Source organism: Sphaerodactylus townsendi, linkage group LG15 (genome assembly GCF_021028975.2).
Source record: "Sphaerodactylus townsendi isolate TG3544 linkage group LG15, MPM_Stown_v2.3, whole genome shotgun sequence".
NCBI classification, from domain to species: domain Eukaryota; kingdom Metazoa; phylum Chordata; class Lepidosauria; order Squamata; family Sphaerodactylidae; genus Sphaerodactylus; species Sphaerodactylus townsendi.
Window position 1 is genome coordinate 24299096 of NC_059439.1, and position 15248 is coordinate 24314343.

Genomic DNA, 15248 nt, shown 5'->3' on the forward strand with positions numbered 1-15248 from the left:
TTATCAACTACCAAAAAACCAAGATTTTAGTTTTTGCCAAACGCTATAAAAAGCACAAATGGGCAATTAACACGGTGCCAGTAGAGCAGGTCAGTCGATATAGATACCTGGGAATAATTTTTTTTCCTATAATCACTCCTGGTTACCCCATGAAAAAGCTGCTATGGCAGCGGCTACTAACAGCTTTCATGCCATTGTGTGCTTCTATTATGGAAAGGGCCATGCCCTTGTTCCAGCAGCAGTCAAAGTTTTTAATTCAAAAATAGAAGCTCAGTTGCTATATGGTGTTCCCATTTGGTTGAACGCAGTGGATGACTCTTTGAATATGGTTCAATCAAATTTTTTTCGTAAAATCATGGGCCTTCCAAATTGCGTATGTTATGCGGCTCTCTGCTTAGAACTGGGCCAAAATTCATAGGTCTACAGGGCTTGGTCGAGGGCCTTTAAATTTTGGCTGCACTTGCATTATACACAAAATAAGCACTCTCTGGTTCACCTAATACTATCAGATACCCAGAGTAATTTATGGTTCTCACTGATAGAGAGGAAGATTGAATCAATTGGTATACCCCTTGACTCCCTTCTAACTTTAACTTGTTCAGAATCGTATAAATTATTAAAACAAAAATTGTTGGTGAGAGAATGGAACTATTTAACTCTGGCAGCGAGGAAAACTTGTTCACCTTTACATCTATCAATCCCCTTACAACATAACAGAATGGCCTCCTATCTGTATCATCTGACCAATCCAGATCAGAGAAGAGTTTTTTCACTCGCTCGCTTCAATGTTTTCCCTTCTGCCATAATACGAGGTAGACATAACAACCTAGAAATGTGCAAGAGAGTGTGTTCATGTGGTGCAAATCAATTAGAAACATTAACTCACCAATTATTCAATTGTCCTAAATTGGCAAGTATTAGAGTCAAATACTCCAGGTTGCTTTCTATGATACCTAGCGAGCTGGATGAACTAAGCAGACTATTGTTCTTATTAAATAATTCTGATGCTACATTCTGTGAAATGGCTGCGAACTTTCTGCTGGAAATATCCCACAAGCAACAGTATGTATGAATCAACTTCATTTGTTATGTTTCAAGTTTGTATTTTGATGCAATTTAGATGTGATTATATACTTTTTATACTGTTTATGCCAAATAAAGGCTAAATGAAAAAAAAATCCCATCTACTTTTCAACTCTTTTTATATACTAGGAACTTGAATGTATGCGCTCTTACATCTTACTGTGCGTATGTATTTTGAACCAAATTTATATAAACATTTAAGAACTTCATTTGGACTCCTGAATCACTCTTCGAATTGCTCTTTGCCAAATTCCTTCCCCCTATATATAGTCTCCAAGATCTCGCCCTAGCTCCTCTTGCACTGCCAAGTGAGTTCCATTCCCCTTTGCTACTTTAAAAACCATATGTGTGCTGTTGCACTCTCAGCAGCTGGTGGAGATTCCCTTTAATAAATTGCTAACCCCTGTTAAGGTAGGTAACACCACTGACCTCCTGGCCAGCTAGTGTACTCACCACCATAGTGCCAAAAATATGTGATCTCTCCACCTTTAAATGAATGTTTATTATAGATGAGGAAATGATAAAAGATCACTTCAGTAAACAGCAATACAACTCTGATTAATATCTGAGCTGGTACTATACCTAACTGTTGACTATAAGCTTAAAGAATAAGTGTGAAACATCGTGATCAAAGTAAATCAGTTCCATACCAGTTTAATGGCCATAACTTTGAATAAGTACCCCTAGGAATTGAGTTCTCTATTGTTTCAAGAGAGTTTATGTGAAAGAATACAGAGACAAATTCATTTGGTCTTCATGTTTTCCTCTTTATTAGTAGTTTCCTGTTGTTTAGCTCAGGCCTAAGCACAATGATATAACATTTGGGAGAAAAAATGCAACCCAATAAGCCAGCACTAGAGATTAAGATGGAGAAGATTTCCAGAACCACCGTGGACTTCCCCTTAGTGTCCACATAAGTTGGGATAAAAGACAGCCAAACAATACAAAAGAGCAACATGCTAAATGTGATAAATTTGGCTTCATTGAAACTGTCAGGTAACTTCCTGGCTAAGAAAGCAAATTTGAAGCTGACAATGGCTAGACACCCAATGTAACTCAGGACACAGAAAAACATGGCCACTGAACCCTCGTTACATTCCAGTGTGATTATTCCATGTGCTGAATGCATGTCCTTATCTGGGAATGGAGGAGAAGTACTTAACCAAAGTACACAAATTCCTGCTTGAACAAGGGAACAAAAGAGGACGACAAAATATCCCAGTCTTTTGCCTACCAGTGGCATTGTCCTAGATCCTGGTTGGGTAGCCATGAAAGCCATAACTACAATGATGGTTTTGGCCAGCACACTAGAAATAGCTACCGAAAATACGATGCCAAAAATTGTTTGCCGCAGAAGGCAGGTCACCTTTCCAGGCTTCCCAATGAACAGCAAAGAAGAGAGGAAGCAATGTGCAAGGGAAATTAGAAGAATATAAGTAAGTCTTCTGTTATTGGCTTTGACTATGGGAGTGTCCTGGTGCTTCACAAATGTTCCAAACACCAATACTGTGACCAGAAAGAAAGAAATAGCCAAGGTGGCAAATATGATACCAGTTGGTTCTTCATAAGAAAGGAAGCTTATATCTTTGGGAATACATTGGTTGTGGCAGTAATTGGAATAGTGATCTTGTGGACATTTGGCACAGCTATCCATGTCTGCAAATAAAAGAAAGAAAAGAAATAGTTGCAAGATTTGAAGCATCTGAAGAAGGAAAAGGGATCTTAAAAATTGGATATTGACCATGAACATTATTGTGGTTGTCAAAGAAACCTTCCTCTAATAGAAAAAGCTACTGTTGTGTTGATGGTAAACTCCTTCCACTGGAGGAAGGATCCATCTTTATTGAAGTGAGACCTTAGAATGCACCCCAAGAATATTATTTGAAAAATCTACAAGTAAATTGAGTGTTTTCAGATAATTAAAAAAGGGGGAACAGTATGACCTTTTAAAACGGGTGACAATGCTTCTTTTAAGAAGAAGAGTTTGAATTTATACACAATAGACACCTTGTGAGGTAGCTGGGACTGAGAGAGTTCTGAAGAACTGTGATTAGCCCAAAATCACCTACTGTATATACTGGCGTATAAGACTACTTTTGAACCCTGGGAAATCATCTGTAAAGTGTGGGGTCATCTTATATGCCGGGTACTCTTATATGGCGAGTATATCCCAAACTCTATATTTTAACTGGAAAAGTGGGGGGGGGGGGTCATCTTATACGCCCAGTCGTCTTATACGCCAGTATATACGGTAGCAGGAATGTATGAGTGCTGAAACACATCTGGTTCACTAGATAAGCCTCCACCACTCAGGTGGAGAACTGGGGAATCAAACCTGGTTCTTCTCAAATTTTATACTAGAAATTAGTAATTTTAGCAATTTTAACTGTATTTCTTAACCTTGTTTTGTTTTAAAATTTTGTCCTGTTTTATATGCCAATAAAGGCTTGTGTTGTTGTGTTGTTGTACCTGGTTCTTCAGATTAGAATCCACCTGCTCTTAACCACTGCACCACGCTGGCTCTCAGTCCTAGAGAGCCATTTCAGTCTGTTTTCCAGCCTGGCCATAGGACAAAATCTGTTCTGGTTGCTTTGATGATTATCTTTGAAGACACATCAAGATAAGTCAGTGCTGCTGATCTCGCAGCAATGCATCAGTTGATGCAGTTCTTGATATAGTAAATATATTTCTGGTTTGCATGTACTAGCATGTAGTAGTCATTACAAAGTGAACTGGGGTTGCTTATAGATGTTAAAGAGCGTAAGGGAGAGGACAGCCCCCTGAGAAAATCCACATACCAATTGGTGCTGTGGTGAGACTCTCCCACTGACTAACACTCTGTCCCTAAGCCTGGAGAGATGAAACACACCAATGAAGGATTGTTCCACGTATCACAGTGCTAGCAAGGCAGGAGGCCAAAAGGTTAAAATTGACTGCATCGACTGATGCTGACAGATTTGAGATCAGCAGCACTGACTCATCTTGATCCATTTCCAAAGATAATCATCAAAGCAACCAGAACAGACTCTGTCCCACAGCCAGACTGGAAACCAGACTGAAATGGGTCTAGGACTGGTGTGCCCTCCAGCAAAACCTGGAGCTGTTCAGCCACCAATCTCTCAATTACCTTACCCAGGAACAAAGGTTTGGACATTGAGCAATAGGTGGAAGGATCAGTAGGATCCGAGATATTTTGAAGAGTGGTCTCACCTCTGCTTCCCTGGGAAGACTCCAAAGACTAATGGGAGGTTAATGATGCCCCCAGGAAAGCCTGTCCCTCCACCACACACCCTGGCTTTCACCAGCCAGGATGGGCATGGATCTAGACAGCAGGTGGTTGCCTTTACAGTAGACATGATCCTATCAATATTGGCATGGAAAAGTCAACTGAAATTGTCCCAGATAGGACTGGAAGATGGACAACGGGCCTCCAGTTTCTTAACTGTATGAAAATTGGTGGGGAGGTCACAGAGTAGTGACAAGGTACCACTCTAGCTATCTAAGCTGCTGCTTCTTACTTAGCCCACAGTAAGCCAAGGGGTCAATTTGGAATGGGGGCAAAGAGGGCATTAGGGAGCAATCTCATCGATGTCTTCACAGAAATTGTAATGGAGCTCATTCATTGGTACATCCAATGAGTTGCTGGGAGGGGGGCGGTATCGGATCCTACAGAACATTCTGAAAACCAATTGGAATAATAAGTTTCTGCAAGTAAGCATAAACCCACTAGTTGCCTTTGTTGTAGGGTGGTGGTCTGGCACACCCAGATGGGCCATTAAGGCAAAATGGTCTGACCATGGCACCCTATCCATATTTACCAGACTGATGTCCACTCTTGTGACAAACATCAGATCTAGCATGCTGCCTAATTGATGTGTAGGACCTGATACAGCCTGGGAGACTCTCATTACCACCATGGAAGACTCTAGGTCCACCACCAGAGAAAAGGGGCAGAGTCAACAAGAACATTGACATTCCGAAGAAATATCAGTCTGGGAAACCTCAACCCAAAGTTGGCTACTGCTGCTTACCACCTCTGGCAAGGTATCTGCTGGGGTTTGCAGGGGTTTTTTCTTTTTCTCCTTGTAAGGTTGCTAAGAGCTGAGACTGCTGGAGGTGGGGCTTAACAGGGGTTAACAGAGGTTACTCTTTGTCCTGGGCTGCTAAAGGTGGGGCTCCTGAGGTGAGTCATTCAGTCTTTAGTTCAGTCTCTGGAACCAACTGGCCTTGTGCCCTAGCGGCACTTGTATAATTTCTTCTTTTAAAAATAAGTGGTAATTAATTAATGGGACATTTTTTTTGAGGGATAGTAGGTACAGATAGCTCAAAGGGCACTGACTAAAAGTTTAATATCTAAATATATAAACAAAAGCAGATATGAAGGCAGAGGGAAGCCAGCAGGGGATGGGGGGGGGCACAGTGTTTGCACTGAGTGTCACATGTATGACTATCTGCCACTAGGCCAGAAGTCGTGGGTGTGCCCTTTCGCTGCAATGAGCTCCCTGGCATATGCCCACAAGGAGCGTGTCGTTCTCTTGAAGCCAAGGTGGCGAACCTGGAGAAGCTGAGAGAGCGAGAGGGCAACAAACAAGGCTTTCAGGGACCCAGGTGCAGCGGGTCCCACTTCCCAAGGTGACATCTCTTCAGATGTCATGGAGAATGAGAGTCTGGGTGACAGTGAGGGTGCCAGTCTCTTGGTGGGTGTAAAATGATGTTCCCTTAGATGGGACCCTTCCTTAGTTGGTGGTCAGATATCCTCTCGCACTGAGGATACCTCGAGGGAGGTGGGGGGAAAACCACTTGTAGTGGGTGATTGATCATCAGGAATATATAGAAGTTGGGTTTGTGACAGAGTGATGACCGCATGGTGACTTGCCTGCCTGAATGCGAAGGTTATGCGGATGTCACGCTTCGTCTAGATAGGCTGTTAGGACAGTGCTGGGAGGTGGAGTCAGCAGTTGTGGTCCACATTAGCACTGCAATGACATTGGGGAAATGTAGCTTGAGGAGGTTCTGGAAGCTAAATTTAGGCTGCTAGGAAAAGGTTTAAAATCCAGGACCCCCAAAGGTGGGCATTCTCTGAAATGCTACCTGGGTGTTCCACCTTGAGGCGCAGCTAGGCAAGCCGGAGATACAGGGTCTCAATCGTGGATGAGAAAGATTGGTGCAAGGCAGAGGGTTTCAGATTTTGTCAGGAACTGGGGAACCTTTTGGGATAAGGCAGGCTCTGTACAAAGGGGCAGACTTCATCTTAACCAAAGAGGAACCAGGCTGCTAGCTCAACATTAAAAAAAAGGTGGCAGAACAGCTTTTAAACTGATCCCCTGGGGAAAGCAGAGCAGGAGCTGAGGAGGTGACTTCGGTTAGAATACAGAGTCCCATGGGGATGCAGACAGAGAAGGAGTTTTTTTAAATCAACCACATACAAGTGAAGAGCACAACAATGTGATAAAAGTGACGGAGTGTCTACAAAGGCTAGAGGAGCCAAAACACATAAATCCCAGGTTGGGACGAGACAGAGTATACAAGTGTCTCTATGCCTTTAATAGTAGCCGACCTAAAATGGGGGGAGCTGGGTACAGAGTTTTGAAGGAGGACATTGATATAGTGGGCATCACAGAACATGGTGGAATAGGGAGAGAACCAGTGGGATGTGTTATCCCGGAGTTACAGGCTCTACAGGAAGGGATAGGCAAGGTATTGAGGTGGAGTGGCCCCTCTACATCAAGAAACATAGTGTCACATAAAATAGACAATGCAGAGGCGATTCCCCAGAAGCACTGTGGATATCAATACCAGGGGTGAAGCATAGTTTAACATTAGAATATATTATAGTCCCCTGACCAAAAGCACAAAGAGGATTCTGAGATGGAAAAAAAAAAAAAAAATTAGAGAAGACCAACAAAACAAATGTAGTGGTAATGGGTGATTTTAACTATCCCCATATAAACTGGAAAATGCATGTTCAGGTCATAGTAAGGAGAGCATTCCTGGATATGCTAAAATGACACCATTAACTTAGAGCAGATGGTTGTAGAACAACCAGGAGATGTGATCCTAGATCTAATTCTATGTGGGACCCAGGACCTGATGCTTGAGAGTCAGTGTTGTTGAGCGATAGGGAACAGCATTCTAATGCTGTCAGATTCAATTATCTCTGCATCACCGAACAAGTGACAACCTAATGTAGTTACATTTGCCTTCCAGAAAGGAAATTTCTCAAAGATGAGGGGGATAGTGCGCGGGGGAAGCTGAAAGGGAATCAGAGAGTCAAAAATGTACAGATGCTTGGAGGTTATTTAAAACACAGTCACAAAGCTCAGCTGGAATGTGTTCCTTAAGGTTAGGAAGGCAGCGCCCAGTCAAAAGCCACCATGGTTAACAAGGGACGTTGAAATTATTAGGAAAAAAAAAAGATGTCTTGTAGAAAGTGGTAGTCACACTTAACTGATAAAGAATACCAGAGAGAACACAAATGGTTGGCAAAAGAAGCAAGTTAGCTGTAAGGGAGGCAAGGATTATGAGAACACATGGCTGTGAACATCAAAACCAACAACAAACAGTTCTTCAAGTACATCAAAGCAGAGAGGAAGCCAACAAGGGAGGCGGTAGGCCAGTTAGATGACAGGAACAAGGGTGTGCTAAAAGATGACAGGGAGATTGCAGAAAAGCTGAATGAATTCTTTGCATCTGTCTTCACCCAAAAGGAGGTGAGAATTCCTGCACCTGAACCAAGCTTCTTAGGAGGCCGAATCCGAGGAACTAACAAAGATAGTGGTAGACAAGAAGGAAGAAGTTCTGGCAATATTGATAAACTAAATGTTACCAAATCCCCTGGCCCAGATTGCATTCACCAAGAGTTCTTAAAAGAGCTCAAGCATGAGAGTGCTGATCTTCTCGCACTTTAATATGCAACTTATCCTTGAAATCAGGCTCCATCCCTGAAGACTGGAAGATGTGTCACACCAATCTTTAAGAAAGGATCTAGGGGGGACCCGAGTACAGAGCCAGTCAGTTTGAAGCATCTGTTCCTGGTAAGTGGGGTAGAATCTGTCATTAAAGATAAAATTATAAAACATGTGAAAAGCAAGACCTGCTGAAAAGAGTCAGCATGGCTTTTGCAGAGGCAAATCCTGTCTTACAAACTTACTAGAGTTCTTTGAGGTTGTAAACAGGCATGTGGATAAAGGGGAACCAGTGGACGTGTCTACTTAGTTCCAAAAGGCTTTGACAAAGTTCCTCACCAGAGACTATTGAGAAAACTCAGCAATGAAGGAATAAGGGGGGGGGTCACTCCTATGGTTAAAACTGGTTGAGAAACAGGAAGCAAGAGTGGGTGTAAATGGGAAATTCTCACGTGGAGATGTAGGAGTGGTGTCCCCAAGGATCCGGTATTGGGACCAGTGCTCTTTAACCTATTCATAAATGACCTGGAAGTAGGGGTGGGTGGCGTGGTGTAGGATTTGCAGATGATACCAAAATTATGTAGGGTGGTGAGAACCACAAAGGTTAGAGAGAATTAGCGGGACCTTGATAAATTAGGTGAGTGGGCTGAGAAATGGCAAATGCAGTTCAATGTAGCAAAATGCAAAGTGATGCACATAGGGGCAAAATCCAAACTTCACATACACGCTACAGGGGTCAGTGCTATCAGTCACAGACCAGGAAAGGGATTTGAGTCTTAGTTGATAGTTCCATGGGAATGTCAACTCAATGTGTAACAGCTGTGAAAAGGCAAACTCTATGCTGAGGGATAGTGGGAAAGGAATTGAGAATAAAACTGCAAGATTGTCATGCCCTTATATAAAGCTGTGAGATGCGACCGCGCAGGTACTGTGTTCAGTTCTGGTCATACATCTCAAAAGGATATTGAAGAGATAGAAAAATGCAGAGAAGGCTGACGAGGGATGATTGAGGGACTGCAGCACCTTCCTTATGAGAAGAAAGACTGCAGCGTTTGGAATTTAGTTTGGAGAGGCGTCTGAGGGGATATGATTGAAGTTATAAAGTATGCATGGGGTAGAAAATGTTGACAGAGAAATTTTTCTCTCTTTCTCTAACTCTACAGAACTCAGGGGCATTCATTGAAAATGCTGGGGGAAGAATTAGAGACTAATAAAGGAAACGCTTCTTCCGCATAGCGTTATTGATTGGTGTTTGGAATATGCTATACACAGGAGGTGGTGATGGCCACTAACCTGGATAGCTTTAAAAGGGGCTTGGACAGATTTATGGAGGAGAGATCGATTTATGGCTACCAATCTTGATCCTCTTTGATCTGAGATTGCAAATGCCTTAACAGTCCAGGTGCTCGGGGCAACAGCCACAGAAGGCCATTGCTTTCACATCCTACATGTGACAAAGGCCTGGTAGACCCTCACGAGTAGCAGAGAGCTGGACTAGATGGACTCTGGTCTGATCCAGCTGGCTTGTTCTTATGTTCTTATGTTCTTATGTGCTAGATTTGAAAAGGAGGGAAAATGCTTTCCTTGATAATCCTGGATTATTAGCATGTTCAGAAGAATGATTGCAATCAGGAATTGTATTAATTAAATAGAGTGAAAAAGAAACAAAATCAGATGTCAGGTGTTCCTGGACAATCTAAATCACGCTGGATCTATTTGACTATATTAGGTTCTTGAGTATGATTGGCATCTCTGTTACTCTCTACACATTTTGCTTCCTACCCATCTGCTCAGAGATCATCCCTTCTGGGCATGGATCACAGTCATAGCAGCAAAATTCTTCTCCTTCCTTCTTTTTCTTGCTGTAGCCAGGAAGGCACTTTTTACTGCAGGCAGAAAGTGGTAGAACCTGCCCATGAACAGAAAGGGAGATTAGCAGACACATCATGTTCCTTAAGAACCGCAGATCAGCAAAATGAACAACCGCGAAGCACCAACATGGCATAGCATTTAGAGTAGAATTTAGGAGATCCTGGTTCAAAAAACTTTGAAGGCTGGGAGGAAGAATCCAAAAGAAAGGTTAGTTGATGAGTGGAAATGAGAGAAGGAAGCAGTGAAAGTGGAAAGGATTTGGATGCCATCAGGAGGAGAGAAAGAGGGCGTAGTGAGAGAAGAGATACAGCACAAAATGAAGTAACCCTAACCCCTACAAGTCATTGTAGTAGAAATCACCAAGTAAGAAACCATTTAATCAATGATGACTATGAACAACTGAGTATGATATGACAGCTGAAACATAAACTTGTGAAGAGTATATTGCATTACAATCTGTGGAAGAATGAGGAATTTCATTAATCAAATCAAGAAAATAAAAGTTGTACTCAAATATTATACACTTTCTAATTCTAGATTATTATTATTATTATTATTATTATTATTATTATTATTATTATTATTATTATTATTATTATTATTATTATTATTATTATTATTATTATTATTATTATTTTGTCAAACCATCAAATGTACTTTTTAAAGGTATATTGGGAGGTGGGGGAACCACCATCTGTTTTGCTTTTCCTTTCTCCTCCTTTAATCATATGCTGAAGATGATTTCCTTTTAACCATGCGCATTGCCTACCTGTGGCATTTTGTAGCTGGCAATAATGGTGGCTACACTGACTGAGGTTTCGGAATCCAGTTCTCCAATAATGGCTATCAGTTTTCTCTTTATGCCACACGAAGTTGGGGGCAAACCTTTGTTGTGTGGAAAGCAAACAGGGGCCGTTTCCGCACGGCCACGATGGGGGTTGGGTCGGCGTACATAACGCCAAACAGTCCGGGTTGCGACAGGGAGGACGGTGCAGCATCCGCACAGGTTGTGCCATCCCCCAAACGCCTCACCATGTCCTCCGGCCAAGAAAATAAAAGTTGTACTCAAATATTATACACTTTCTAATTCTAGATATTATTATTATTATTATTTTGTCAAGCCATCAAATGTACTTTTTAAGGTATATGGGGAGGTGGGGAAACCACCATGTGTTTTGCTTTTCCTTTTTCCTCATTTTCATCCTTTCTCTCCCCCTCCCCAGGTTTTTTCAAGTTCTTCTAAAAGTAAAAAATATTTGCTTCTATGACCCACCTGATTAAATGTTCTGTGCCACACAATCTGATAATCATGAATAGTGAATTCTTTTCCTGGAGGAGCCCAAGGATCAAATCTTCCCACTTCTGCTCTAATGAAGGAACCGTTTGGATAAGTTACCCAATTTGTAATATCAAAACCAGCTTTCAGTTCCCCATTTTCGTTAAAATGAATGGCCTCATCCACACTGTTGTTGAACGTGATGCTCCTGATAAAGTTGTTCAGCTAATTGAGAAGGGGAAAATGAAACAAAAGGCAAGTGTAAGAAGTTAAAATCATCCAATTTACCAAGATCCTGATCACTTTCTATAGCTCTGGTGTTTATATTATATACACCGCCCAGAGCCCCTAGGGGATGGGGCGGTTTATAAATCGAAACAATAAATAAAAAAAATAAAAAAATATTTTTAAAACAGTGGCCTTTTTGTCTTTGTGCATACACATATGAGAACATAGTGACTAGATATAAACAAAAATGTGTGGCTGATACAACCAAATCAGTTCCCAGATATGAATGATCACATAGAGATGCAATTACTTGCCACGACTGCACATTCTGAAACAGAAGCTGAATGTCTACATTTCTTCTGTGGGTGGATCTGGATAAGTTGAAGGACTGCAAAGCATGTGCCACAGCATAGACAGCATTGTAGACATTATAGCTATGGCCAGTCATGCGCATTTCAAAGAAAATTCCAGGAAGATTCTCCAGTTTCTCCTCCCCCGTGCAAATGTTCCGGCTTTCAGAATGAATGTTGGAAAATGTCAAGGAACAGCTGAATGCCTGCTCCCAGAAGTCCTTGATAAAACCATCTCCTTTCCCCCCAAAAGGGTTTATGGCTCGAAGGAATGTTTGGAATCCTGATAGTTCTTTGGATTGAACAGTGAAGGATATGGCACCATGGAGGCTTTCTATATCCCAAATCTTTTGATAGGACACTGATCTGAAATCCCACTGGGAGGTAACAATCCATTCCTTATGTATAGGCTGAAGTGAGATTAAAGGAAATAGAAAAAACAACAGCCTCAGAACATACACAGATGGCGGTTCTCCGTATACAAAACAAACATTGACTTTGTCGTCATAAAGCACTTTGGACTTTTCCGCCTGCTTTACAACCAAGTCCGTCAAATCACTCAGATAAGTCAGTTTTGGTAATTTGAGAGCAAAGGCGGCGCAGATGCCATTTTTGGACAGCAGTGGTATCATAGTTTGGAAAAACCTATCACCCCTGTCATCATCCACAGCTAAGAGCCCGATCCACATCCAACTAAAGTGCTGAAGTAAGTGAACAACTCCCATGTATTGATAGGCTTCTTCTGGGACCATCTGGTATAAGGAAGAGAACTGTGTCTTGTCATTCTGTGCTGGGGAATATGATCCGTAGGTGAACTGGAAGAAAATATGTTGGCATTATTTCAGAGGGATTGCTACAGAATGTTTAATCATATGCTGAAGATGATTTCCTTTTAACTATGCGCATTGCCTACCTGTGGCATTTTGTAGCTGGCAATAATGGTGGCTACACTGACTGAGGTTTCGGAATCCAGTCCTCCAGTAATGGCTATCAGTTTTCTCTTTATGCCACACTTGAAGTTGGGGGCAAACCTCTGTCGTGTGGAAAGCAAACTTAGAGTGGCTTTGGTGGTTATCCTTGCATTGTAGTAGCTGTTGAGGGCATGGAAGCCCGAAGTAATATTTGGTAAGATGTTGGGGTTCCCGTTGATCTCTTTTATGGCAAATGCCAAAGCCAAGATGTGCTGGTAGTTCTTGAGCACTGACCTGCAATTATAGTTATAGGCTGGCTTGATAACTACAGAACAATTGACTTCCTACTTTGGGTGATTAAACTGCTGATTGATCATTAACTTATTTACATCTAATTACTGATTCACTTTATTTATAGTCCACCATTCTAGCTGAGATTCAAGGCAAGTTGCAGAAGAAAAGCAAACTATTCATACAGATAAGCCATGCAAGGAACAATACTACAGAATTCAAGGACAATGTTAACAATGAACAGCCAAAGGAAATGCATAGTATGAACAATAAGTGAATGATAAGATCCCAATGTAGTAAAAGCAGGATGATATCTTGAATAAACATTGCAATAGTCTGCAATCCTCCTCCATGATAACATCACTCTACTACACTGTTCCATTCTGCTATTGTTCTAATCCTTTCATTAAAATGTGCTCATGTACATTTCTATTTTGCATATTCTGCAGGATGATGGACGTGAGGGACACAAATATGTGCATATAACAGCTTCTCTAGTCATGTTGCTGTAGCTTCACAAACAGCCCCCTCAAAAAAAGGGAAAAAGACGCATGCATGGGATTGCCAGGCTAAACAAACTTTATTCATCTACTTTTGACAGCGAAATAGCAAACTGATGAGCTGCAAGCAGAATAAACCTCCATGGGAGATCTTCACAGAGAACCTCCTGCAGCCAACAAAATGCCATGCACAAGTGGCAGAAACAAAAGTAACAGGTTTGGGTGGGAGAAATCAAGCATTTCCGGGCTGCTGGTTTCGCTCAACAGGCAGGAAACATCCTCATAAGAACATAAGAAAGAGCCTGATGGGTCAGACCAGAGTCCATCTAGTCCAGCACTCTGCTACTCGTAGTGGCCCACCAGATACCTTTGGGAGCTCACCTGCAGGGTGTGAAAGCAATGAAAGCCTTCTGCTGCTGCTCAACTCAGGTTGGGAGGAAAAAGATCACCAGTTTAGCACTCATTGGAAAAACCCAAGTCGGGAGAAATATGATGGGCTGAACTCATTTTGGGGAAGACAGCTGTGAAGATGTTGTATTTGTGCTGGTCAGAATCCACCTATGTCATACAACCTCTCAGCCTTTCGGTTCACTTTTAGCCATTCAATCACATCGGTTAGGCCACATTTTAGGACCTTTACAGTATCACCAGGGGAATTTGGATAAAGAAACACGGAGCTAGGTCTCATCAGCGTATAGATGACACCCTATTCCAAAATGATTAATGATTTCTCACTTTACACAGAGATTGAATATCATGGGCATTAAGATCAAACCTTGAGGAGTTGCCAATCCAAGTCTCACATTGATGTTAACTGGACTCAAGCAACAACCCTCTGAGTCCTTCCAGTAAGGAGCAATTTCTACCAAATGCAAAGCACATTCCTACATTCCTTTCTCTTACCTCCAACAAAAATGGTGCTGATCTATGTCTGCAAATGGCCTCTGAACATCTCTTACCTTGAAAAACCTATGGGGTCGGCATAAGTCAAATGTGACTTGACAGCAAAAAAAGAAATAAGAACATAAGAACATAAGAACATAAGAAGAAGCCTGCTGGATCAGACCAGAGTCCATCTAGTCCAGCACTCTGCTACTCGCAGTGGCCCACCAGGTGCTTTTGGGAGCTCACCTGCAGGAGGTGAAAGCAATGGCCTTCTGCTGCTGCTGCTCCTGAGCACCTGGTCTGCTAAGGCATTTGTAATCTGAGATCAAGGCAGATCAAGATTGGTAGCCATAGATCGACTTCTCCTCCATAAATCTGTCCAAGCCCTTTTTAAGCTATCCAGGTTAGTGGCCATCACCACCTCCTGTGGCAGGATATTCCAATCACCCCTTACTAAAGGGGCCCCCTTACTAAAATTAAGACTTCTAACTGGAATGAAGGCATTTATTTACTGATTTAGGATACCTGGTTGCTGACTCTTCAGATTCCTGCTTGGGAAAGTTTATAATTCAAATATAAAATATGTAATATTTTTAACTCATCTATGGTCACATGTTTTCTTATTGTTTTGCTCTGTCTGATTGCAGACTGCGGGTACCTAAAAGCTCTTCAACAGCAGTGCACACTGTGGTGGTCAAAACCGAAAGGTACGAAAGAATTCCTTACATGGGTTCATTAATCAGCATCTGTGTGGGCTGCTCCTTGAAAGAGGGAGTTTCGAACAAGTATAAGACCTGAGAGGCTATCTCACCAATGACAAGGAGACCAGGCTGATAAAATTCATGAGGAAGAGGAAGAGGGTCAACATCTGTGATGCAGTTAATGGAAGGTTTCTTAGAGACAGTATCACACAATAGTATGAGCAACACCAGCAGTACCAACGCCAT

The 15248-nt window shown here is 41.9% G+C and overlaps 1 protein-coding gene across 1 annotated transcript; it reads right to left on the reverse strand.

Moving 5' to 3' along the window:
• Nucleotides 1–1837: 1837 nt before the first annotated feature.
• LOC125444237 (vomeronasal type-2 receptor 26-like) lies at nucleotides 1838–15248 on the reverse strand. The gene is made up of 6 exons (XM_048516669.1): nucleotides 15028–15248; nucleotides 12628–12919; nucleotides 11675–12529; nucleotides 11134–11361; nucleotides 9771–9897; nucleotides 1838–2739 (listed from the first exon to the last, which is right to left on the reverse strand). The coding sequence occupies exons 1-6, from the start codon at nucleotides 15246–15248 to the stop codon at nucleotides 1838–1840; spliced, it is 2625 nt and encodes an 874-aa protein (XP_048372626.1).